Source organism: Bufo bufo, chromosome 7 (genome assembly GCF_905171765.1).
Source record: "Bufo bufo chromosome 7, aBufBuf1.1, whole genome shotgun sequence".
In the NCBI taxonomy this organism is placed as follows: Eukaryota; Metazoa; Chordata; class Amphibia; order Anura; family Bufonidae; genus Bufo; species Bufo bufo.
In genome coordinates this window covers 13,998,078-14,023,880 of record NC_053395.1, presented here as the reverse complement: position 1 = coordinate 14,023,880, position 25,803 = coordinate 13,998,078, and the positions used below count along the sequence as shown (strand labels likewise).

The 25,803-nt window shown below is 45.8% G+C and overlaps 1 protein-coding gene across 1 annotated transcript in view; it reads left to right on the top strand.

Annotated features, from left to right (window-relative positions):
- Positions 1-267: 267 nt before the first annotated feature.
- The window catches only part of LOC121008694, a 73,168-nt gene continuing 47,632 nt past the window's right edge, over positions 268-25,803 (top strand). The window contains exons 1-8 of the mRNA XM_040441391.1: positions 268-370; positions 4,601-4,942; positions 5,303-5,596; positions 7,737-7,841; positions 14,824-15,201; positions 15,407-15,712; positions 16,514-16,867; positions 17,202-17,576. Coding sequence (XP_040297325.1) covers positions 325-370; positions 4,601-4,942; positions 5,303-5,596; positions 7,737-7,841; positions 14,824-15,201; positions 15,407-15,712; positions 16,514-16,867; positions 17,202-17,576 — 2,200 coding nt within the window. The 5' untranslated portion in view covers positions 268-324. The remainder of the gene's footprint in view (positions 371-4,600; positions 4,943-5,302; positions 5,597-7,736; positions 7,842-14,823; positions 15,202-15,406; positions 15,713-16,513; positions 16,868-17,201; positions 17,577-25,803) is intronic.

The window sequence follows — 25,803 nt, the reverse complement described above, 5'->3', positions numbered from 1 at the left end:
TCTTTGTGGAGGCTCCAGTCCTGGTTTTGGCTCACAATCACTGATGTGTGAATAAGGCATAAAACTATGCAAAGTACTGGCAGCTAATCCACTACGCACTCTAAAAAAACAGACGAGTGTGATAAATGACGCCCTTTATCTGATGATGCTTGCTGCGGTTGTACAGGAGTACATCAGGCTTTTGGCTTGCGTCTATGGCTGGTGACAAGAGGTGTGACTACACGGCAGAGTCTTCTGCAGCTTCCAACCTCCCTCCTACAGAGAAAATGAAAGTGAAAATAGAAATCAGACATTGCGGAGCTAAATTCATCCTTGGATTGTGAAATGGCGGAGCTCAGAGCCTTGTTCCTGCTCTCACTGTGCCGTACATGTAAGTATAGCAGATGCACTGTCCATACGGATAGCTGGAGCAGGGTCTCCTCGTGTATAGCAGGAGCTTGCCGTTTTTGCCTCCATAGCTGCAACGCCAGCATTCCCTAGTCCCAGAAATGTAACCTTTGCAAGATATACACTGCCTGTCCAAAAAAAAAGTTGCCATCTGGATTTAACTAAGCAAATAGTTCTGAGCCTCCTATTGGATAATTACTGCATGGGGGCGATTTTTATTTCAGCTGGCAACAAGTTATTTGACCCCGACTGGTGCAATGAGTTGCTTCTCATTTCTTAAACAACCATGTCGAAAGACACATCTCGCGGTCATGGAAAAGATGTTAGGGTACTTTCACACCTGCGTTGTTTGATTCCGGCAGGCAGTTTCGTTGCCTGAACTGCCTGCCTGATCAGGATCCTGATTAGTCTGAAAAATGCCTGATCAGTCAGAAAAATGCATTGCAATACCGGATCCGTTTTTCCGGTGTCATCAGGCAAAACGGATCCGGTATTTATTTTTTTTCTCATTTTTAAAGGTCTGCGCATGCGCAGACCGGAAGGACGGATCCGGCATTCCGGTATTTTGAATGCCGCGTCCGGCACTAATACATTCCTAATACATTCCTATTGCCTGATCAGTCAAAATGACTGAACTGAAGACATCCTGATGCATCCTGAACGGATTACTCTCCATTCAGAATGCATGGGGATATGCCTGATCAGTTCTTTTCCGGTATAGAGCCCCTAGGACGGAAATCTATGCCGGAAAAGAAAAACGCTAGTGTGAAAGTAGCCTAAGGGCTCTTTCACACTTGCGTTCTTTTCTTCTGGCATAGAGTTCCGTCGCCAGGGCTCTATGCCGGAAGAATCCTGATCAGGATTATCCCCATGCATTCTGAATGGAGAGAAATCCGTTCAGGATGCATCAGGATGTCTTCAGTTCCGGAACGGAACGTTTTTTGGCCGGAGAAAATACCGCAGCACGCTGCGCTTTTTGCTCTGGTCAAAAATCCGGAACACTTGCCGCAAGGCCGGATCCGGAATTTATGCCGGATCCAACGTTTAGCTTTTTCTGAATGGTTACTATGGCACCCAGGACGCTATTAAAGTCCTGGCTGCCATAGTAGTAGTGGGGAGCAGTATACTTACCGTCCGTGCGGCTCCCGGGGCGCTCCAGAATGACGTCAGGGCGCCCCACGCGCATGGATGACACATGGGGCGCTCTGACGTCATTCTGGAGCGCCCCGGGAGCCACACGGACTGTAAGTACACTGCTCCCCCGCTCCCCACTACTACTATGGCAACCAGGACTTTAATAGCGTCCTGGGTGCCATAGTAACACTGAACGCATTTTGAAGACGGATCCGGACAACGCAAGTGTGAAAGAGGCCTTAGTCTGTTTGAGAAGGGTCAAATCATTGGCATGTATCAAGCAGAGAAAACATCTAAGGAGATTGCAGAAACTACTAAATTTGGGTTAAAGGAAACCTGTCACCTGCAAAACGCATATTAAACCGACCACAGTACCTTACAGTATCCCCCAGTGTGTTGCTAATCATGTTTTTCTTTCCTCTTTGTGTTTTAATGTCGGTTGGCGCTGTCTCCAAGTCAGGCTTGAAGTCAAGGGGGCAGCGGCCTCCTTGCTTCAAGTAAAGCTAAGCCCGCCCTGTACCTCTCCTCTCTACAATTAGATGGACATGCTGCCGTTATCACGCTGTTCTAGCGCATGCGCGGTACGCTGCCGGTTACAGCGTGACGGCCGGGCGCGTGCGCGATCGAGCTGTCCGGCACATCCGCAGTCAGCAAAATGCAGGTGAGTGAGGATCTCGCTGTAACCGGCAGCGTACCGCGCATGCGCTAGAAGAGCGCGATCCCGGCTCCACGGCAGCATGTCCATCTAATTGTAGAGAGGAGGGGTAAGGGGCGGGCTTAGCTTTACTTGAAGCAAGGAGGCCGCTGCCCCCCTTGACTTCAAGCCTGACTCGGAGACAGCGCCAACCGACATTAAAACAGCGTTTTTAAGTATGAAGAAACACAAAGAGGAAAAAAAAAACATGATTAGCAACACACTGGGGGATACTGTAAGGTACTGTGGTCGGTTTAATATGCGTTTTGCAGGTGACAGGTTCCCTTTAAGAACTGTCCAACGCATTATTAAAAACTGGAAGGATAGTGGGGACCCATCGTATTCGAGGAAGAAATGTGGTGGGAAAAAATCCTGAATGATCGTGATCGGTGATCACTTAAACGTTTGGTGAAATCAAATTGAAGAAAAACAACAGTAGAACTCAGGGCTATGTCTAATAGTGAAAGTAAGAGCATTTCCACACGCACAATGCGAAGGGAACTCAAGGGATTGGGACTGAACAGCTGTGCAGCCGTAAGAAAACCACTAATCAGTGAGGCTTCAATTTGCTAGGGAGCATAAAGATTGGACTCTGGAGCAATGGAAGAAGGTCGTGTGGTCTGAGTCCAGATTTACCCTGTTCCAGAGTGATGGGTGCCTCAGGGTAAGAAGAGAGGCAGATGAAGTGATGCCCCCATCATGCCTCGTGCCTACTGTACCAGCCTGTGGGGGCAGTGCTATGATCTGGGGTTGCTGCAGTTGGTCAGGTCTAGGTTCAGCAACAGTATGTGCTTCAAGAATGAGGTCAGCCGACTACCTGAACATACTGAAGGACCAGGTTATTCCATCAATGGATTTTTTCTTCCCTGATGGCACGGGCATATTCCAAGATGACAATGCCAGGATTCATCGGGCTCAAATTGGGAAAGAGTGGTTCAGGGAGCACGAGACATCATTGTCACACATGGATTGGCCACCACAGAGTCCAGACCTTAACCCCATTGAGAATCTTTGGGATGTGCTGGAGAAGGCTTTGCGCAGCGGTCAGACTCTACCATCATCAATGCAAGATCTTGGTGAAAAATTAATGCCACACTAGATGGAAATAAATCTTGTGACATTGCAGAAGCTTATCGAAACAATGCCACAGCGAATGCGTGCCGTAATTAAAGCTAAAGAAATATTTTTGGTGGCGACTTTTTTTTTTGACGGGCAGTGTATTTGGCAACTCTCTTCATAGGTCTCATGCAGATGTGTGCGTTTAATTCACAGGTGCTGTCCATATTTAAAGCAGACAGCACCTACTGGGGCACATTTACTAAAGTGTCTGCGCCACTTTTTTGTTGTATTCTCTCCTTGATACCCATGTAGTTTTCTTTTGTATCCGCACAATTTATTAACATTGTTGCGCCTGTTTTGTTGTGTTTTGCGACACTTGCACCATTTTCTTATTTTACAACAAATAGGTATAGAACTGCAGCAGAAAAGACACGTCCCCTGAACTGCAGCAGTAAGGACACTCCCCTTGAGCTGTCAGCTTGATATAAATCTAGCAGAGTATTGAACGTGGAGATCTCTGGATCCATGTGAGGTCCAGGGCTGGTTCTAGCTTTCTTAGGCTACTTTTTACATCTGTGTTTTGGTTTCAGGTTTTGAGATCCAGCAGAGGATCTCAAAACCTGACCAAAACGGATCCGATTTGATTACACATCAGTATGCATCCGTTCCGTTAGGATGCAGTTGTGTGAATTCAAAACTAAACAAACCGGATCTGACACCATTGACTTACACTGTTTTTAGTGACGGATCCGTTTGTTCTGTTTCGATGACCGGACACAAAGGAATGGAAGGTATCCTGATGCATACTGAACGAAGCATACTCCTTTCAGAATGCATGGGGACAAAAACAGAACCGATCCTCTGCCGGATCTCAAAACGAGAATGCCAAAATGCAGATGTGAAAGTAGCCATAGAAAAGTATTGTCATGTACTATATGATGTCTGATTTTTCAGTTTTTACATTAATCATGGGAGAACCTATTTAACACTTAGTTAAATGCAAAAGGACAAACCCATCTGACTTACTAATAAACACAATTAGCAGTGAGAAAATATGGATTTCTGTTATTGAACGTCTGGCAATAAGTTTTCATTATCTCATCACTGATGTGGAAAAGTCTCAACAAAGAAATTTCTGTCCACAGAGTCATGGGTAGAGTAGACCCGCCATGGGGTAGAAGCTCACAGCTTAGGTTATACAAGCAGGGGTCAGTCCTAGAAATGTGGACATCACACCGACCTTTTTCCCGATTGCTCATGTATTTTATTGTGATTGGCCTGCTACTAGTACCCTAAAAAGCCTACATAATGCTGTCTGTTTTTCAGTGTTAACTTCTGCTGGATCCGCCTTGGACGTCTTTGCTCCCTCTTCCCGAAAAGCAGAGCTGGGAACTAATGTCATGATACCTTGTACGTTCAAGGTGCGCAGTACAATAAACCGTCAGTATCTTGCTGTTTTGTGGGAATTTCAGGGAACTGGAATTGTAAAGTACGACAACAAGGGGCTTCACATTCAGCCAAGGATGCAGTTTGAGGAAAAGAACATTGCAGAAGGAGCAGCTGATTTATACATCAATAATATCTCTGTCAGTGACATTGGGATCTATAGGTGCACCATAATCTACAGCCCTGATATCATTCACAAGGACATTGATCTGCTAGTTTATGGTAAGTTTACAGCAGTGACTGATAATCCCTAAAAACTGCATAAAACATTGTCCCCATCCCAGAGGGATACACCATCGACTACAGCTAAGCTATGGAAGCAGCTGACCACATACTGGAAGTGTTTTAACCCCTTCCATGATGTCATCTGCACTGATGACACATTAGAATATGTCTGATTGATAACATGATATTAAGCATCAGGCCTCAATCTATTTCCATTTATTTCTGTCTCCACATGGTTCCAATTTTTTTTTTGGGTTGTTGCATTTATTAAAACCAGTATATAGGTGATTACTACACCAACACACAGGGTAGTGCACAACATCACAATGATTACACATTTTTATTCTTTTCTCACAGCTCGTCCGTCCATCTCAGCCCTTGAGAAGATTAATGTGGGTGATGAGCAGGAGAAGATCTTGTGCTTGGTGACTGGGTTTTACCCTGAACGGATCACTGTGCAGTTGATAAAGGACGGGACAGTCATGAGCGGCTCTGTTGTATCCTCTCTTCACAAGAATAATGATAATACTTTCTCCATCAATAGCTCAGTGATATTACCATCCACAGAGAAACCGAAATCCCTCTCATGTAAAGTCCAACACGATTCTCTCACGGCAGATCTGCAACAAGACATCCGGCTCGTGTATAACGGTGAGATTCTTACACTTTTTTTTCCATTCAATTAATATTATTTTACTTTTGTGGCCAGGGCAATATTCACACTTGAAATACACAATACCTGAATTATGAAATCACATTATACCCCCATAGTCATATCTGTTTTGAAAATAGACATCTTGGGGCACATTTACAAAAGTGTCACCACCTGTTGTGTAAAAGGCCAGGAGGCATTTGCACCTATTTTGAGTTTTAAGACAATTTCAAAAGTTTTCAAACTCAGTTTGTGCCAGATTTTGTTGTAAAAACAGTCAAATTTCTACTCCACTCCAGGGCTGGCAAACTTTTCTGTTTCTGTTATGAGTGGTGAGTTGCACCACAATTTGTCAACTTTCATGGAAACATGCTCCAAAATTCAGCTCACTTGAGCCACATTTTCATGTTCATACTATTTAGATGTACAAAATCAAATTATTAACTAGATAACAAATTAAGACCACCTGAATCATGTAGCAAATTGGAAGACGATCAATCTAAAACTTAACTTTTAATTGATATACAGTTAGAAAAATTGGTCCCAATATATGGATACTAAGATAATTTATCTTAGTATCCATATATTGGGACCTATTTTTCTAACTGTATATCAATTAAAAGTTAAGTTTTAGATTGATCATCATACTATTTAGACCAGTTTAGTGAATCTGTCTTACAAGATATAACCACTAGGGGGGTCAGTTATATAGACTGGCGTTTTAGACGCCGGTCTTAATAAATCGCCTGCGCTGTCGATGGATCGCCGAAGTTATGTAGAGGCGCAGGCACTGTGCTGTGGCAACATAATGGAAAGGATTCAGATGCGCATGCCAGTCCTGATTGTATTTTAACGCAGTTCTGAGTGCTGACAGCGGGGAAAGGGGGGCAGTAGGAAAAAAAAAAAGATCTGGACTCCTTATCTGCAGGACTACTCCTGTATAGCTTTAGAAAATTGTCCAAAATCTGGGTGGCCGATTCCCTTTAAGGAGACAATCCACTCATGGTATTGGCCTCCAAAATTGCATTAAAAAAAGGCACACATGCGGCCGTACCCTTCAGGTTCCATACACTGAGTGGCCATTCATGTAGGTGAATACTATTTGCTGGGCTGCACCTCTACCTCCCACGTTGTAAAGTGATCACAGGCACCAGCGACTAAACGACCAAACGTTGTAGCAGACAACTAGCAGTTAAATTAAACGATTATCGTGCATTTCATTAACGACAACTGATGATTGTACTTGTTCCCAGTAACAATTTCACAGACGTTGAGCGAGCTTTTTGGTCAGAACGCTCAATCGCTAGAAACATTTACATGAAATGATAAGCGTTCATCTTCTATCGCTAGTGTTGCAATCGTAACAATTATCTGCTTGTCTAGGGATAATTGAATTATTTTCCCTGTTGCTGTAGGCGCTGTACTAAAGTGAACTTTTTAAAACACATGGAGGAGAATAATCCTGCCGATCATATGTACCTATGTAACCGATATTCTGCCCAGTAACAAACACCACTACAATAACAGCTTGTCGATCGCCACTTGTGACCTGCAAACATATGCAGCATTAATATCAGGATGAATGACCGGCAGTACGATCCTCTGTCCCTATACAGTTGTCATTTGTTGGCTGCACATCCTTTGTTTACACAGGGTGATGTACCACTTAAAAACTACATTTTTTAATGGTGCATACAAGATGTGGTTCCCTGGCAGACAAGGGGATGCTGGGTGATCTGCAACATGTTTACTTGGGTCGATGACCTGGTTCGTTCCCAGTCATCAGCGCATGTAAAATGCCTTTACTTTAGGTGCATCTTCCCTTTTGTAGCATCAGGGTCCTGAAATTAGTCTTAAAGTGGTTGTCTCATCTCATCCTATTGTTACTAAGGCCCCGAACAAGTTAAGCAGGCCGTCTCACCGGTGTTTCAGTAGCTCCAATTGCAGTGCATATGAACAATGGAATCAGCGTAGTATAGCTAGTTATGCCTCCATCCAAGATGAGCATCACCACAATCCATACTCCTGCTGTATCCTGCCTCTTTGTGCCTGCAGTTACTATGACTTGACTGCTGACACAGAATGCTTCAGATTATATTATATTACATTAAGTAAAGTTTATTTCCTATCTCCCTGCAGAAAATAGCGGTGGTAACACTGGCCTGGTGGTGGGTGCGATCTCTGGAGCAGTCGTATTGATCGTGTTATTGATCATTGGCGCCGTTTTATACAAGAAGAAATCAGGTACGTTACAGCGATGTCATGGTGAATGTAAAGTGTATGGGGAGTGTCTTGAACCTGCCGGCCTGGTTACTGTAGATGTGATCATTTCTGTAACTACAAACTCTTTGTGAATACGTGATACGTTTATCAGATCGGTTTTATTACATCTATTACTTTACAATGGGAGATATTGTACAAACTGCTGGTAAACAACCTATGACCTGGCTGCTGCTCTTCTATATCTCCAGGAGAAGTCAGTCTGTAAATAATTTACTAGGGGATGGTAGGTTTAGTAGTTTTATGATAAAGGGAGTATGGATAGGGTGAGGAGCTAATGATTACCCTTCTCAAGTAATTTAGCACCCCAAATCCTACCTCCATAAATTCATAGGGGGAGATTTATCCGGACTGGCGCTTTCTGTGCCTGTCTTGATATCCCTTCGTGCCTAACCTATGCATAGGACGATGTGTATCCTACTGCAGTCTGTGTGCCTAAGGATACTTTCACACTTGCGTCAAAATTTTTCAGTATTGAGTTCCGTTCTCGGGGCTCAATACTGGAAAAAAACTGATCAGTTTTATCCTAATGCATTCTGAATGGAAAGCAATCCGTTCAGTACGCATCAGAATGTCTTCAGTTCAGTCCTTTCACAGTATTTTGACCGAGAAAAAACGCAGCATGCTGTATTTTTCTCTCCGTCCAAAATTCCGGAACACTTTCCGGAATGCCGGATCCGGCATTAATTTCCATTGAAATGTATTAGTGCAAGATCCGGCATTAAAATTTCCGCATTGACGGATCCGTTCTTCCGGTCCGCGCATGCGCAGACCTTTAAAGATGTGAAAATAATAAATACCAGATCCGTTTTTCCGGATGACACCGGAGAGACGGATCCAGTATTTCAATGCATTTGTCAGACGGATCCAGATCCGGATCCGTCTACAAATGGGATCCGTTTGCATACAGATTGCCGGATCCGTCAGGCAGTTTCGGCGATGGAACTGCCTGCCGGAATCCAGCAACGCAAGTGTGAAAGTACCCTAACCAGAAATCGACCACATCCCAGAGCTGTCGTAGATTTCTATCTTCATTTACGGCAAAAAACTAGCGTAAATGAAGATAAATTAGTCACTGTGTGTGGCCACACCCCCTTCACCACTGTGTCTGGCCACACCCTCTTTTAGAAAAGTGGCGAGGACGGCGAAAAAGGGGAGATGCAGCAATTTTTTTAAAAGTTGCAGTTAAAAAGTCTCGCCTACGACTTTTTAATGCCACTTTCAGGCGTAAAGGGAATGATAAATCTCCCCCATAGTTTCCAGATCTTGCACTGAAGAAGGCAATGATGCAGCCAGCACGGGACCTCAGAGAACGTGCCGGAATTCTGCAGCAGAAGAATATGCACCAATTGTGCAGAACTGTACTGTATAAGGGCTCATTCACACGACTGTGCCGTGTTTTCCGGTCCGCAAATTGCAGATCCGCAAAGCACGGATGCCTCCCGTGTTCCTTCCGCAATTTGCGGAACGGAAGGGACGGGCCATTATAGAAATGCCTTTTCTTGTCCACAAAACGGACAAGAATAGGATATGACTTACAATTTTTGCGGGGCCACAGAACGGAGAAATGGATGCGGACAGCACATGGAGTGCTGTCCGCATCTTTTGTGGCCCCATTGAACTGAATGGGGAACCAAACCACGGTCGTGTGAATGAGCCCTTAGGCTGTATATGTGTTCTACACCAGCTATTCTAGATACACGGTGAGCCTCTAGAGCAGAAAGGAACTAAAGCCGTAAGAAGTACTGAAATGTTTGGTGGTCTGGGGGTTAAACAAAAGAGTATTCCCGATGCATGATAATGTAAAAATTAAGTGTTAAATGAATGTTCAAGACCGGAGAGGAGCTTCATTTTACCCAAGGGTCTAAAGACACGATAACCATTTAACAAAGAAAATACTGTAAATTCGGATTCTATTCCAAAGGTAGATGTTTCTGTGGCAAAGATTGCCAAGAAAAGATCTTTACCTTTTTGAGGATGCTACACAGTACGGACAGTAAGGCTGAGGGGTTTCTTTAAGAAAAACTGAGAAGCAGTCATGGCATTATTAAGACCGAATGTTGCCTGTACTTGTGTGGCCAGAAGTCTCCACTTATGGCTTACACAGTTTGAACTTTATATAAAGAACCGCACTCCCAGAGAGCAGATTCTGGATTCTATGCTGTTATTGAAAATGGCAGCAGGATTTCTGGCTGATGCCTCGGAGGAGGCAGTAAAGATGGCAGATAGGGTCTCTAATTCATGTAGGAGAGTCTTCTGGCTAAAATCCTGGCAGGGTGATTTAGCATCTAAGAGTAACTAGTTTCTGTACCTTTCACGGAGAATTTTTATATGTTCCTGACTTAGACAAAATTCTTGAAAAGGCCTCAGGCAAAAAAAAAAAGAGGATTTCCTGAGGAAGAAGAAGATTCTAGTCAGAAAGATAGGCCCAGGAAAAAAAGATTCAGATTTAAGGATCATCTTCAGAAAGAGGTATGGACTGGAGTGGAGGACTTCTTATGTGTTCGAGCAATCTGTCCTCTTCCCAGGGAAGAACAGGAACAGAGGTTTTACTCAAAGCTCTTCCTAGTAAAAAAATAAAAAAGCCAAATGGCAGCTACAGAGTAATAATGAATCTGAAAATCAGGCTAATCAGGTACAGGAAGTTAAAGATGGAAACAATAAAATCAGCTATACCTTTGATACACAAGGATGCTGTAATGGTTAAGTTGGATTTAAAAGATGCCTCTTTGCATATTCCAATTCACCAAGCCCACCAGAGGTCTCTAACGTTTGCAATCAAGAACAAAGGGAGGATATTTCATTATCAGTTCAGATGGCTGCACTTTGGAATCTTAGCTGCCCCGAGGCTTTTCACAAAGGTAATTTCAGAAGTAGTTGCATACTGAAAGGGGTTGTCTCATCATGGACAATGATATGCCCCATTGTCTTATAGGTGCGGGTCCCACCTATATCGAGAACGGAGAACGTTGCAAATGAAGGAGGGTGCACTGCGCATGCGCAACCGCATGGTCCCATTTACTTCTATGGGGAGCCGGCTTGGTGGTGGCCGGACCAGAGTCCTCAAGCCACCACCTTGCGGGGCTCCGTTCTCTATATAGGTGTGAGTCCCAGCGGTGGGACCCGCACCTATAAGACAATGGGGGCATATCCTAGCGATATGCCCCCATTGTCCATGATGAGACAACCCCTTTAAGGCTAAATCAGGCGATGATAATAACGTATTTGGATGACCTCCTCATCATACAGAATGTCAAATAAAATGTTCAGAGACTTTACAGTTTATAATAGAGACTTTACAGGAAAGAGGATGGATCATCAATTTTCAAAGTCCTCGTTAAACCCATCTACAAGGAAGAGGTTTCTGGGGATAGAACTCGACTCCTTATCCCAGAGATCCTTTCTACCAGAAGAAAAAGCATTCAAATTGAGCCGGAAATCCAGAGAATTATCGGTAATAGGGAGAACGAAAATAAGACAGGTTATGAGGATATTAGGCCCCATGACATCTTGTATCCCAGCAGTACAGTGGGTGCAGGTACATACAAGACCACTGCACGCCCTGATGCTACAAAATTGGAATGGATCACTCTCATCCCTAGACAGGCCAATGATCTTGTCAACAAAAGTAAAGATGTCTCTCCCATGGTGGAAGAAAAAGGAGAATCTGACAAAAGAAATATCTTAGAAGAAGGTACCGTTGGTAAAGATAACAACAGATGCCAGTGCTTGGGGATGGGGAGTGCATGCGAACCAGATGTTAGTACAGGGAATATGGACCCAGATTATAAGCAAAAGATTGTCCAATTATGGAGAACTCAGAGCAGGTTGGGAGACTCTGAAATGTGTCAAGACAGTCAGACAATATAACAGCTGTAGCCTTTATCAGTCATCAAGGTGGCACAAGAAATCCTTTTCTTCTAGATCAAACAATGAAGATATTCAGATGGGCAGAGACTCATGTTCCTTCACTTTCTGCAGTACATCTCAAGGGCTCGGAGAATACAGTGGCAGGTTATCTAAGTAGGAAGGCACTCCTGCCAGGAGAATGGACCTTATCTCAGCGAGTTTATCTATCTCTGACTGAGAAATGGGGAGTTCCAGAGGTGGACTTGTTCGCAAACAGGAACAACAGAATTCTATTCTGCTCCCTAAATCCTCAGGACAGGCCTCTAGCGGTACATGCAATGTCAATAACATGGAGGTTCCAGCTGACATATGCTTTCCCACTAATTCCAATGAACCCAAAGATCCTCAGGAAAATAAGAGAGGATCAGGCTTCAGTGATTCTAGTGCTACCCTACTGGCCAAAAAGGTTCACGATGTTGGAATCCATGTGTGTTCACTCTCTGATGATATTACCAACATAAAAGGATCTGTTGACACAGGGCCCGGTTTTACATTTGGGTTTGAAACCCCTGTGTCTCTCGGCCAGGATGCTGAAAGGGAGCTCCTGAATGCGAAAGGCCTCTTCAACAAGGTAGTTGACACTTTAGTCCTGAACCATAAACCCGCTACCAGATTTATCTACAGTAAAGTTTGGAGGAAATTTGCTTCTTACAGTGGTAATCATTTTTTCCATTAAGGAGATCAAGATTCCCATCCTCTTAGATTTTCTTCAGGAGGGTTTAGTCAAGGGGTTAAGACCAAATACGTTAAGAGTTCAGGTTGCAGCGCTTAGTGTTTTGGATTGTCCGATGATATATGGTGGAAAGGTTCTTTAAAGAGGACCTTTTCACCAGGATACATGTATTGAAATAGTTATATTACCTTACAGTGCGGCCCCCAGTGATGTCTTTCTGCCTTTTATTTTTTTAAAAGACCCCCCTTTCATCCGCTGTGGTCCCCGTTTGTTTTGGTGCCTCATATGCTAATGAGGCAATTCGGTTCAACTAGGCGGGGACTTGAATTTGTCCTGGGCGCGGTTATCTTCTCCCTGGTTGCTAGCGCATCCAATCATAGCACCCCGCTCTTAGCCAGGGAGAAGGAGCTCAAGTTCTCGTGAGAATCGCAGCTCCTTCTCCCGCGAGAACTTGAGCAACTTCTCCCTGGCTAAGAGCGGGGTGCTCTGATTGGATGCGCTCGCAGCCAGGGAGAAGATAACCATGCCCAGAACAAATTCAAGTCCCCGGCTAGTTGAACCAAATCGCCTCTTTAAAGCAGCTGACAGAATAAATCCTACCATTAGAAATTTGATACCTTCTGGAATCTTAGTTCCGACGGCTTTGATGTCTCCTCCTTTCAGGCCTATAGAATAGTCATCGATTAAATTACTTACTATCAAAAACAATTTTTTTAGTGGCCATTTCCTCACCAAGGAGAGTTGTTACTGAGATACAGGCATTGTCTACTACCTTTCCATATTTTCATGTTTTTGAGAACAAATTAGTATTCAAGCTAGAACCAGAGTTCTTACCTAAAGTATCAACATCTTTCCACTGTCACAAGATATAGCTATACCTTCCTTTTGCAACAGACCGAGGAATGAAAGGGAAAGACACTTCCATAACCTGGACATTAGAAGAACTGTTCTGCATTACATTCCGGCTACGAAGTTCTGGAGAAACAATAGAAATCTGTTACGATTTGCAGGTCCAATTAGAGGTAGGAAAGCTGCAAGGAGTCCCATCTCCAGATGCATAAGACATCTTATTACAGAGGCATACAAGGCTAGAGGAAAAGAAGCTCCTACTCAGATAAAGAGCAACGGCAGAAAAAGCTTCAGTTGAACAGATTTGCATTACAGACTAGATGTATTGTCTGATCAGGACTGTGCCTTTGGTCACAAAGTCTAAAGCCTGTATTACACTGCCCGATTTTTGGGCAAATAATTGCTAACAAGCTTTTGCATGAACTCTTATTAGAAATCATCTGGCAGTGTAATACTGCCGCCGATTACCCGATAAATGAGCAAATGCTCGATCATCGGGCAATCAAAATCTTTTGACATGTAAAAAAAATTATAATTTGCAGACGGCAGATTGTGGTGTCTAATAACACTGGCATAGTGATCGCTCCTCCCCATGCTGCAGAGGAGATCACTGCATGTAATAGCAGCGGTCTCCTCCGCTAGCGAGCAGGATATTGCTCGGAAGCAACGCTTCCCTCCCGACAATTGTCTGCCACATTGTGCTGTGTAATACAGCCTTCACAGGTTGCTGTCCCTCTATAATAGATCTTTGTTATTTCTCACAATGCTGTTGTGGAGACGACTGGGGGAAAAGTGTAATTATACTTACCGGTAATTGGGTTTCCTGGAAGTCTCCACAACAGCACCCTGAATTTCTCTCCCTTTCTATCTTCTTTTATTTTTGTTCTCTTGTTGTTTCCAAGTTGGTTTGAGGTATAAAACTGGTTAATTAAAGATTGTGGTATAAGCATAAGCTGCTGTTGCTTCTTGGTAAAATACTGAGAATAGACAGGAAGGGGAGGGGATTTAACTTCTCTGGATGTGTTTTTCCTGTCCCTAACAGGGGAGTAGCAATCTCAGGTGTGCTGTTGTGGAGATTTCTAGGATATCCAATTACCAGTAAGTGTAATTATACTTTTTGATATATCATGGTGACATGTTGACATGTCAAAGGTTTTGACTGGTGGGGTCCGAGTGCTGAGACCACCGCCAGTTGCTATAATGAAGAGAGAGAAGCACTCACACAGAGAGCTCTATCTCCTCTCTGCAGGAGACAGGCTAAATAGGAAGTCTATGATCCTTTCTCAAATCTATCTCCTGCAGCCATGAGAGAGAGAGTGCTATGTGTGAGCGCTTCTCTCTCCTAGTTCCAGTGGAGTTCTCACCAGTGGACTCCCACTGATCAAATTTTTTTGATATGTTGCTATGACATAGTATGTATGTTTAAACTACAGGGACACTTCATGGGTTTAATACTGTATAAGTCAATGCTCGCCTTCAAACATCCAGTACAATTAATATTTCTGTTCTAAACAGGACCCTCAGACGTTCTAGTCTATAAAATTCATGGCACCAAAATGATCGACGGTGAGAGCACCACCCTGTATTGTACTGCTTGTAACTGTTCCCAAGAGACCCGGGTAAAATGGATCATCAAAAACAAAGACGGCGCAACCTGTGAGATCACTGAGAACGAACTGGTAAATAACGAGGAAGAGCAGCCGCTAATGTCCATGGAGTATAAGGCTTCAACAGAGAAGGTGGCCAGCCAAAAGAGGACATCTCTTCATGACATTACTACCAAACTGACCTTTATTTCTTCAGTATCCAGACATCTGGGGTCAACTGTGACCTGCAGGTTTATTACAGACAAGAAGTCTGAAGAGAAAACCCATGAGCTCAAAGACATTTGTGGTGAGAGATATTTATTTTATTTTTTAAACTACCTCATTGCTTCCTACTTCTTGAGTTGACTTCAGTCTGCTTTAGAGTCCTACTTTAGATTAACTTGACCCATAAGAGGATCCGTATTACTACAGAAAACACCCAGTCATGGTAACAGTTTTGGTTAGTACGACTACTGAAGGCGAGTTCAATATATTCTTTTTGTTTTCTGCAGCTAAACCTCAGTTCAGGGAGCCGGTACAATTCACCATTACCAGTCAAGGAGATGTCCAGCTGGCAGCCAGTTTAGACAAATTTTATCCCCAACCATTGCAGATTACCTGGGCATCTAAGAAAGGTCAGGCTCATGAGAAAATTCCATCAGAAGAGGAAGTCATGAAGAATCCTGATGCCACGTGTAACCTCACAAGTAAATGTACAGTTTCTGGAGAACTTTTCAAAGATCCGACATATAAAGTCACAGTTACTTGGAAACATGAATCCATGGATAACTCTCTAAGCAAGGAGCTCTCTGCAAAAGGTAAAAACTTGGATATGTGTTGAGTTTTGAAATATCATTCTCTTTACCTGATTTGTTGACCCTTGTAAATGGGCCCTTAGGCCATCTTCACACGGTCAGTATTTGTAAGTGAAAAACGGGAATGGGTCCGAAACACAGAAGATATACAAATCTTTGCTTTATATATTTTATACATAGGATCCATTTCTGGTTTTGACTTACAAATGCTGATGAGAAATACTGACCATGAGAAAGTTGCCTTAGTCTGAAGCATTCCTGCTTTTCAGCAGTGGGAGGGTAGTTTTTATACCACAAGCCCTGGAGAACTTAGATTGTAAGCCCTCCTGGGCAGGGTCCTCCCGTCTTCTGTAGCAGTTTGTAACTTGTCTTGTTCGTGATTATTGCAATTGTTTTGTATTATGTATGTATACCCCTCTTCATATGTATAGCGCAATGTAATGAAAGGCTCTTTAATAATAAATAATAATAATGCATAAACAGATCAATTAATAACAGTTTGCAAATACCTTGTCCTGGGGTACCATGGCTGACTTGTGGACATACTTAGAACTCACTTGTTGGCCTTTTACTGTCATATTGTGTTTTTTAATTCAACTTTAAATAGGCCCTTAAAAGGATGATATAGATAAGTGACATATATTCTCTTACTTTTCTCCCAGAGGCATCCATTTCATACATTTATTGGTGACATTCTAACCTTGTGCTGAATTTTTAATTTGCGACTTTCCAGCACACCAGATATCATACTGGTCTCAAATTCTTTTGCAGGTTTACAATAATTTATTTCTTTTTTTATTGCAGATTTTCCTTGGCGTCCCCAGATTGGAGACTATATAGAAAGTGTTAGCCAGGATGATACGATTATTTTCAAGTGTTCTGTATCAAATTATTTTCCTGATGCATTGACTGTGAAGTGGTTTGAGAAGGAGAAAGATTGTCCAGATTTAATAGAAGTTACAGAATCTGAGAAATATACAATTCCAAAAATGATATCAAACAGAACAGACAAGAAAACTTTCACTACAATGTCTCGTCTGTCTGTGAAGAAATCACTAGTGACAGATAAAGACGTGGGTCTAGTCTGCAGAGTGGATCACCCCAGCTTGGAAAAACCAATCGAGGCCAAGACTGCGTCAGTGCAGCCCAGAGACACCGGTAAATCTTCTCTATGGCTTAAAGGCCTCCAGTTAGTTAAATGCTAATTAAAATACAATGTACAATCATCCAGCAAGTGGAAGTACGTTTTTCCCCATTTAATGCACAGATTTTATTTCTCAGGTTATAACAACTTCATTAAGGATAACATTATTTAAGAAGTTTTTATAGTCACTGAGGTTTTAACATCTTCCATAAAATTCTTTATAGTAAATTTTGCCTTTAAAGATCTTTTGTTTTTTATTTTTTCAGAAATTCTCCACTTTTCCTTGAGTAAATCTACCCTAACCAAATATAAAAACAATTGGTTTCCATTCATTTTCTTATTCCACAGGGGTCCAGGCATTTTTTGTTAACAACATCCAGGGACCCCAGAAGTGGTATGGAGGGGAGAAGGTGATCTTGTACTGTGCAGCTTCATATTGTACCGAGAACACCCAGGTGATATGGATTGTGACGGGAAAAGATGGGGCAGAACATGAAATATGTGAGGATTCTGGAGGTGTGAGGAAAGATGGCGGTCAGTGTCCAGGCTACGTGGCTCATAGAGAGAGGACGGACATATCTGATATCCCAGGTCTCCTGGATGTCACCAGTTGTCTCAGCTTCACACCTTATGTTTCTAAACACAAAGATATCACAATAAGCTGCAAAATCACCTGTGACGGGAGAAGCAAGCCGAAGACTTTCCAGCGGAAACAGCTTTTTGGTGAGAAACATTTACTAATAACAGAAAATAATTGTTACATGAAGATTTAGTATACAGACTATAGGTTTCGACTCTGCTTTAATTTGTGAATGGGTGTGACACTCCTTGCTGGAAATGATGTGGGTCCAATAGTTGCAACGGATTTGGCTAAACCAAGATGCAAAGTGTAGGAGATTCCCCTGTGTTAAGCCTTTAAACCCTGTGCCGGATCTGGACTTCACTGCAGTTAAATGCCAGATTGATAATCCCAGAAGTAGCCACATTACCAACAGATGACACCGGGAAGTAGTAAATACTTGTCAGGCAAAGGTTGGTGGCAGACAGCGTTCTGGCACAAAGGTGGTCACCCATAGGTCAGGTCCTTAAAGAATCAGTGCCAACAGAACAGTGGTTGGGAAGCAGATGTATTGGCAAGCGCTGGCTGATGGAGGCACTTCAGTATGGGTGGGCAGGAGAGAGAAGGACTGTAGCCCCAAGGTGAGTGGAGCAGGATGATGTGACTTGTTTTACACAGGACTTTAAAACGCTAACTTATCAACTGAATATTAACCTCCTAACAGTCACGTTAAAATTGGAAAATGTTATATTTTTTTTATTGTAGATTTTTAATGTGTGTCTGCAGTAAATCTTGTTGGCGCACAACTCAGGGATCACTATGGCATTTTTAACCCGTTAGTGACATAATAAATTTTAGGCTTAAGGACCGATAATATTTTCCCCCTTTGTGTTCTAGCAGTCATAACTTTTAAATTTTTTCTTCTAAATGTTTTTTTAATTTTGCGGGATTAGTTGTAGGTTTTTTAGGAACCATTTTGGGGTATATAGTGTATTAAATAACTTTTATTATTTTATTTTTAGGGGTAAGATAAAAAAACAGCAATTTTTACATTTTGCGGAATTTTTTTACGGTGTTCACTGTGTGGTAAAAATAACGCAATTTTATTATGTGGGTCCGTACATTGATGATAATACCCCATTTCTAGCTGTTCCCTTATTCTCCTCCAGACTGAAGAGGGGGGGAAGGAGCTGCTTTAACCGCTCATATCTCTGGTTTGCTTTGTATTGTTTGAAAGCTGACATTCCAAGCTTCCAGACAATACCAGAAAGACAGTAATTCATTCAGTACAGGGGAGGATATCACTGATAGAAATCGGGATGCTGTGAATGCAGCTGAAAGTAAAAGCAAAAGCAGATTTTACCCGTGATTATTCCTGACTCGATTTCTAACAGTGATTTCTCCTCTGTTGCTTGGGCTAATGCTGTCATTTTGGTCTTGTATGAAAGCCTGTGTCAGCTTTTAAACAATACCAGTTGCATGTTTCTAGCTGCTACCATTTAGGAGATAGCAGTATCTAAAGCAGCTTATGGACCGCAAAACAGATACGGTCATATGCATGGAGCCTTACTGTATTTGGCTTCTGCAGCTGCCTGTACTCCATGTATTGATAAATCTTCCTTATGTTGATGTTCGTGAATATAATCCTATAGTTATGTCTGTTGTCTGAATATAGATATTTTATAATATTAATACAATTACAGTTGCAAGAAAAAGTATGTGAACCCTTTGGAATGATATGGATTTCTGCACAAATTGGTCATAAAATGTGATCTGATCTTCATCTAAGTCACAACAATAGACAATCACAGTCTACTTAAAGGGATTCTGTCACCTCCCCTAACCCAAAATCGGATTTTAAAGCAGTCATGCAGCACAGCTTACCTTGAATCGGCTGTGCTCTTCTATCTTGTAATCTGTCCAGTAGTTTATGAGAAAAACGACTTTTATGATTATGCAAATTAGTCCTGAAGGTGCCCAGAGGGGCGTTTTGTTCCCCTTAGTGTGCCCAGTAACGCCCCTCTTACAGTGCCCAAAACGCCTTCCTTCCGACTGCCTAACCGCCCACAGCCTCTCATCCCTCTCCTCCCCTCCTTCACAGCCGAACGAACTCTCGCGCAGGCGCAGTACCCACTGAGGGAAGAGCGAGCATCGGACGTCACTGGGCTCGGCGCATGCCCAGTGACGAGGATGAAGCTCCTGCCCTCAGTCTCCTGCAGATCGCACTGGCGCAGCCCTCAGTGGGTACTGCGCCTGCGCGAGAGTTCGTTCGGCCGTGAGGGAGGGGGAGGAGAGGGATGAGAGGCTGTGGGCGGTTAGGCAGTCGGAAGGAAGGCGTTTTGGGCACTGTAAGAGGGGCGTTACTGGGCACACTAAGGGGAACAAAACGCCCCTCTGGGCACCTTCAGGGCTAATTTGCATAATCATAAAAGTCGTTTTTCTCATAAACTACTGGACGGATTACAAGATAGAAGAGCACAGCCGATTCAAGGTAAGCTGTGCTGCATGACTGCTTTAAAATCCGATTTTGGGTTAGGGGAGGTGACAGAATCCCTTTAAAGGGCTTCTGTCACCCCCCAAAAGTCATTTTTCATTTTTGGGCTAATTAAAATCCTTATAGTGCAATTTATCAATATATAATGCTCTTACCCTTTTCCGTTGTCTAGTTTCTTTAAAAAACGCACTTTTATAATATGTAAATTACCTCTCTACCAGCAAGTAGGGCGTTTACTTGCTGGTAGCCGCCGCATCCTCCTTTCAAAAAAACGCCCCTCCTCCTGTTGATTGACAGGGCCAGCGAGCGCTCTCCTCCTCTGGCTGGCCCTGTCTGCGTTCTAAATCTCGCGCCTGCGCCGTACCGGTCTTCAGTCGGAGCAGGCGCACTGAGAGGAGGATGCTCGCTCGGCCGCTCCTTCCTCAGTGCGCCTGCGCCGGGTGTAGATGTGATGTCATCGGCGCAGGTGCACTGAGGGAGGAGCGGCCGAGTGAGCGTCCTCCTCTCAGTGCGCCTGCGCTGACTGAAGACCGGTAAGGCGTTTTTTAAAGAAACTAGACAACGGAAAAGGGTAAGAGCACTATATATTGATAAATCGCACTATAAGGATTTTAATTAGCCCAAAAATGAAAAATTACTTTTGGCGGGTGACAGAAGCCCTTTAAACTAATAACACACAAAGAATTAAAGGGCTTCTGTCACCCCACTAAACCGTTTTTTTTTTTTTTTTGGTTACTAATAATCCCTACACTGCGATGTCTGCATACATAAGCAAAATAATGATTTTCATTCAGTAGAATTTGCTAAAAATCGAATTTCAAATCTCGCGCCTGCGCCGTACATGTCTTCAATCGGCGCAGGCGCATTGAGAGGCGGCCGCTGGCTCGACCGCTCCATCCTCAATGCGCCTGCGCCGATTGAAGACATGTACGGCGCAGGCGCGAGATTTGAAATTCTAACAGGGCCAGCAGAGAATGATTCCGTTCCCTGGCCCTGACAATCACAATGCAGAGGGGGCGTCATTACGATCGGAGGATGCGGCTGCTACCAGCAAGTAGCCGCCCTACTTGCTGGTAGCAAGGTAATTTGCATATTTTAAAAATCGATTTTTAGCAAATTCTACTGAACGAAAATCATTATTTCTCGCCCAGTTTCCTTGGGGGACACAGAAGACCTTGGGTATAGCTCATCTCCATAGGAGGCGTGACACTAAGTGAAGACTGTTAAGCCCCTGCTCCACAGCTATACCCTCAGCCTGGAGAGAGAGACTGCCAGTTTTTGCATAGTGTCCAAGGAGGCAAGACACTCCCTGCTCTGCAGGGCTGTTTTCTCCTTGTTTAAATTTTAAATTTTTACTTTTTTCTTTTCTTTTTGTTCCAGATCATCAGGGGCAACAGAGACGCACTAGACCTCTCTGTTCTCCCGGGGTTGAGCTGCGCCAGTGCCGGTCAACCGCACTGCTGCCTCCCCTACAGAAGGCAAGGTGGATCAGGGCAGCCTCGCTCCCCTACATCCCGCCAGCACAAGGGTCGCCCGCACGCCAAGTCCCTCTTCCAGCGTCCTGCCACTACGGTGCCAGTAGCTGAAGGGGCGACCCTGCTGGAATGGACCGAGGGTGAAGACGGCTGTGGTAAGAGAGAGGCTTCTCCAGCCCTACGTCCCCCCCCTGGTCTCCTGCGTGCCTGACCCCCATACTGGGCCTCTGGACTCTTCCCCTGCTGGACCTTGGCTGGCCCCTGGGGTGCCGCAGAGCGACAATCTGCTCTCTGCCTCCCTCCCCTTTTCCTGGCCCTCATAGGATATGAACTAGCTAGTGGCTGTCTCCCCACAGCTAGCTGCAGAAGCTGCGACATAGTGCTGCTGTCGCCTGCCTTCTCCTCACGGGCACCCCGTCTCTGGGTCCCCCCATCTCCTTACCGCAGTGTTGCGTAAGGCCTCGCCTCCGGCCAGCATTAATATTCCGGTGGGCCGGGCGCCGCAAAAATTTCAGGCTCCGCGGCCTGCTAGGCCGCCATTCCGGGCCCCCTGACTATTCCGGCCGGCGGGGTGGGCTCCCGCGGCCGGCAAGCCACCATTCCGGGCCCCTGTCTCTTCCGGCGGCGGGGTGGGCTCCCGCGGCCGGCGAGCCGCCATTCCGGGCCCTTGACTATTCCGGCCGGCGGGGTGGGCTCCCGCGGCCGGCAAGCCACCATTCCGGGCCCCTGTCTCTTCCGGCGGCGGTGTGGGCTCCCGCGGCCGGCACTGGGCTTGACTATGCCCCAGCAGGCCCCGTCCGACCGTCTATGCCGGTCGGCGGGGCTCCGCGAATTTTGTCCCAGGCTTCGGCCTGCTGGGCCGCAATTCCGACCGGCCCGCGGGGTGGGCACCCGCGGCCGGTTTGAAGCGCCACTCCACCTCAGGTCCCGGCCGGGCGCCGCAAATTTAGACCCCAGCTTCGCGGCCTACTAGGCCGCAAAATTCCGGCCTCTGGTGGAGGGGGCGGGAACTTCTCCAGGCGCGAATTCTTCCCGCCTGGGGGTTCCTCCGCCCCCAGGGGATCGCAGCGCCGCCCTCCAGGCCGGATCCCTGTTAACCCTTTGGGTACAGGCCGACTCCCAATGGGCCTGTATGGTTGGCCCCCCTTTTTTTCTGTCTCTCAGACGATCTGTGCCCCTATATGGTGGCCCCCCTTTTAGCCTCAGAGAGGCTGTGTTTAAAAAAAAAAAAAAAAAAAAGAAATAATAATAATAAAATAAATAATAATGAATAATAGATAACTAATTTCTATTGGACTGCGCAGGACGCTGCAGCCTCATCAGTAGTGCGGCATGTCTGCATGACCTCTTTCCACAGGCGGCATGGTGTTGCGCTCCCAGCCTGCGTCGCTGCTAGGGCATTTTCCCTTTTTAGGCGGTTTTTCTTGCCCTCTTCCAGGATACGGCGCTGGCCAAGTGCATGCGGCCCTTCCGTAGGCAGCATTCATCATCTCTCCAGTTATGGTGCCTGCCATGTGCATTCCCCCCCCCTCCTAGGCGGGATACTGCACTCTCCCTGGCTGCCGGCTGTTCATGACCCCCTTCTTAGGCGGAATACTGCACCTTCACCGGATACGGTGCTGGCCATGTGCACGACCCCCTTCCATAGGCGGAACGCTGCACTCTCTGGATTTTGCTGCCGGCCATGTGCGTGACCCCCTTCCATGGGTGGAACACAGCACTCACTGGTTTCGCTGCCGGCCATGTGCGTGACCCCCTTCCATGGGCGGAACGCAGCACTCTCACTGGATCTGTTGCCGATCATGTGCATGACCACCTTTTTAGGCGGAATACTACACTCTCACCGGATACGGTACTGGCTATGTGCACGACCCCCTTCCATAGGCGGAATGCTGCACTCTCACTGATGTGCTATGATGTACTTATGTACTATGTTATGTGCTATGTTACTATGCTGCACTCTCACTGGTTTCGCTGCCGGCCATAGGCATGACCCCCTTTCATAGGCGGTATGCTGCACTCTCATTGGATTCGCTGCCGGCCTTGGGTATGCCTCCTTCCCTCAGGCAGCATACATACATGTTTTCTCGCAGGTACGTTGCTGGCCATGTGCATGTACCCCATACATGGCAGGGTACTTGCACTGTCACTGGATCCATAGGCATGACCCCGCTTCCGTGGGCGGTGTACGCACTCTCGCTGGATTCGCTGCCAGCCAGGGGCATGCCTTCCTTCCTCAGGCGACATACACACATTCTCACTGACTGTGTTGTCTCTCGCCGGTACGTTGCTGGCCATGTGTATGACTCCCATACATGGCGGGGTGCTCGCACTCTCCCTGGATGAGATGCTGGCCATGTGCATTACCCCCCCTTTTTCTGGGCGGCATGCTACACTCTCACCGGATACATTGCTGGCCATGAGAATGGCCCTCTAACATGGGTGGAACGCTTGCACTTCCTTGGACAGTGCTGGCCTTGTGCGTGACCACCCTTCATTTCATGGGCAGAATTTGGCACGCTCATGAGATTCACGGCTGTTCTTGTATGGCTGTGCTGGACTTGTACATGTCCCCCTTTATTGGCAGAGTAGTTGCACTCTCGCTGAGTTCAGTGTTGGGTGTATTATTGCACACTCACTTAATGCTAGGATAACCCTGTGCATGTTCCCCTTTCACTAGGTGGACCTCCTGCGTTCATGCTGGATTATAGGGTATGTCCTGCTTCTCTGAAGTAGGTACGGCCTTGGGCATCACTCCCTTTTGGGACGGGCCTTTGCACTCTTGCCGACTGCAGTTTGCCAGGTACAATTTCCCCCCTTTCGGGGCGGACTGATTGCGTTCCATCGCATGCTATACTAGGCTTGTGCATAACCCCCTTTCAGGTTGCACTTTGCAATTCCGTACATGCTGTGGCACTCTGTGGCGAGCCCCACCTTTTTTCGCTGAGTAACCTTTTTGCAGTGAGCGGACGTTCTTGGCGTTGTTTGGGCCGTGTATGCCTTCTCCTCCTGTAGGTGGGTTGGCTTTCTCACTGCTTACGTGGCTGCTCATACGTATGCCTCACCTGCTTCCTGCGGCATTCTTTTGTTTTCTTGGGATACGATGCTTGCCGCAAGCCTTACACTCGTCTCTAAGGAGTTCATTCTGTCCACCTGACCCGGACAGGCTCTATTGCTCTCTGCTGCACCGAGCTGGGTGGTACTCATTCATTTAGTTGGCCTTTCATCCCAGGGAGTGTTCGTGGGTCCTAGATGCGTGCCCATTCGTCCTTCCGCGGCATTGCTTCCTTGCGCTAGTGGTCACATGGTTGAGAGTGCTGTTGCCTGCTGCGCCCCTCGAATTCTTCATTGGCTCTGGCAGGACTGCGGTTCCCTTGCCTGCTGCAATTTCCTCCTCTTCAGATGCAGTGTGGTATGAGTCCTTCCTCTTGGCGCCTCTACGCTTCAGTCTGATCTGCTACCAGGTTCGGGCCGCGTTTCTCGGGAAGGTCACCCAACTTCTCTTGGGTGCTCGATTACCCAGCTCCGGAGGACCTCCGCCTTGAGTTCTTCAGGGTATTCGCCTTCTGCGAGGCGGTGTTCCGGGCGTCTCACAGTGTATCGGAGTTCTGTTTTTGGGCTGTCCTATGGCTTCCCTGTTGCCACTCCTCCTCCTTTCGGTTGGAGGGTGTTATGCCGGCCTCTGTCTCGACTACCTTATCGCCGGCTCTGTTTGGCTCCCGCTTGGTACAGATCACTCTGATGTGGCTTCTGCCCCGCCAGACTTCAGAGGCTGTTCTTTCACTGTCCTCCCTTCTGGGAGAGCATGGTTGTTCATGTGGATGGTTCCGGTGTTCCTTTTGGCCTGGTACTGTCTCCCTTGTTCACATTGGCTGTATTAGCTGTGTGCCTATTTACCGAGTCTACCGCGTTCTGTCCTCCCGCTGAGTGCAGATTGCGTGGTCCATTCTAAGACAATGGTCCTGCGGTAGACTTACCTTCTCGGTAACTTGGGGGGACTACCTTTCGGTCCAGATTGTCCTTTGATCTCCCTCACCGGGACTGTACAACGTGGCTACATCAGCATGGACTTTAGCCTTGTCTTGTCCTGGCATCTGGCGGATCCTTTGGGTCCTTTCCGTCTGTCCTTCTGCTCCCCCACTCGGGTGGATACGGGACAACGTTGCTCGAGGGCCGACGGGACCAGTTTTTTTGTCGACCCTTCTGCCCGTGTTACTGGTCTGCGCCTGATCACATTGGGTTTTCGCCTGCTTGCCAGGCGACTCCAGCGGGTTTGCTACTGTCCGCTCCTGGCTGTGTTTGGTCCAGGATCTGTCGTAAGGCTTAGGGTTTTTTTGTCTGGGGTTCTGTGGGAAGCTGTGCATTCCCCACTCTAATTTCTCTCCCCATGGTTCTGTCTTTTTTCCAGTCCGGCCTGGACCT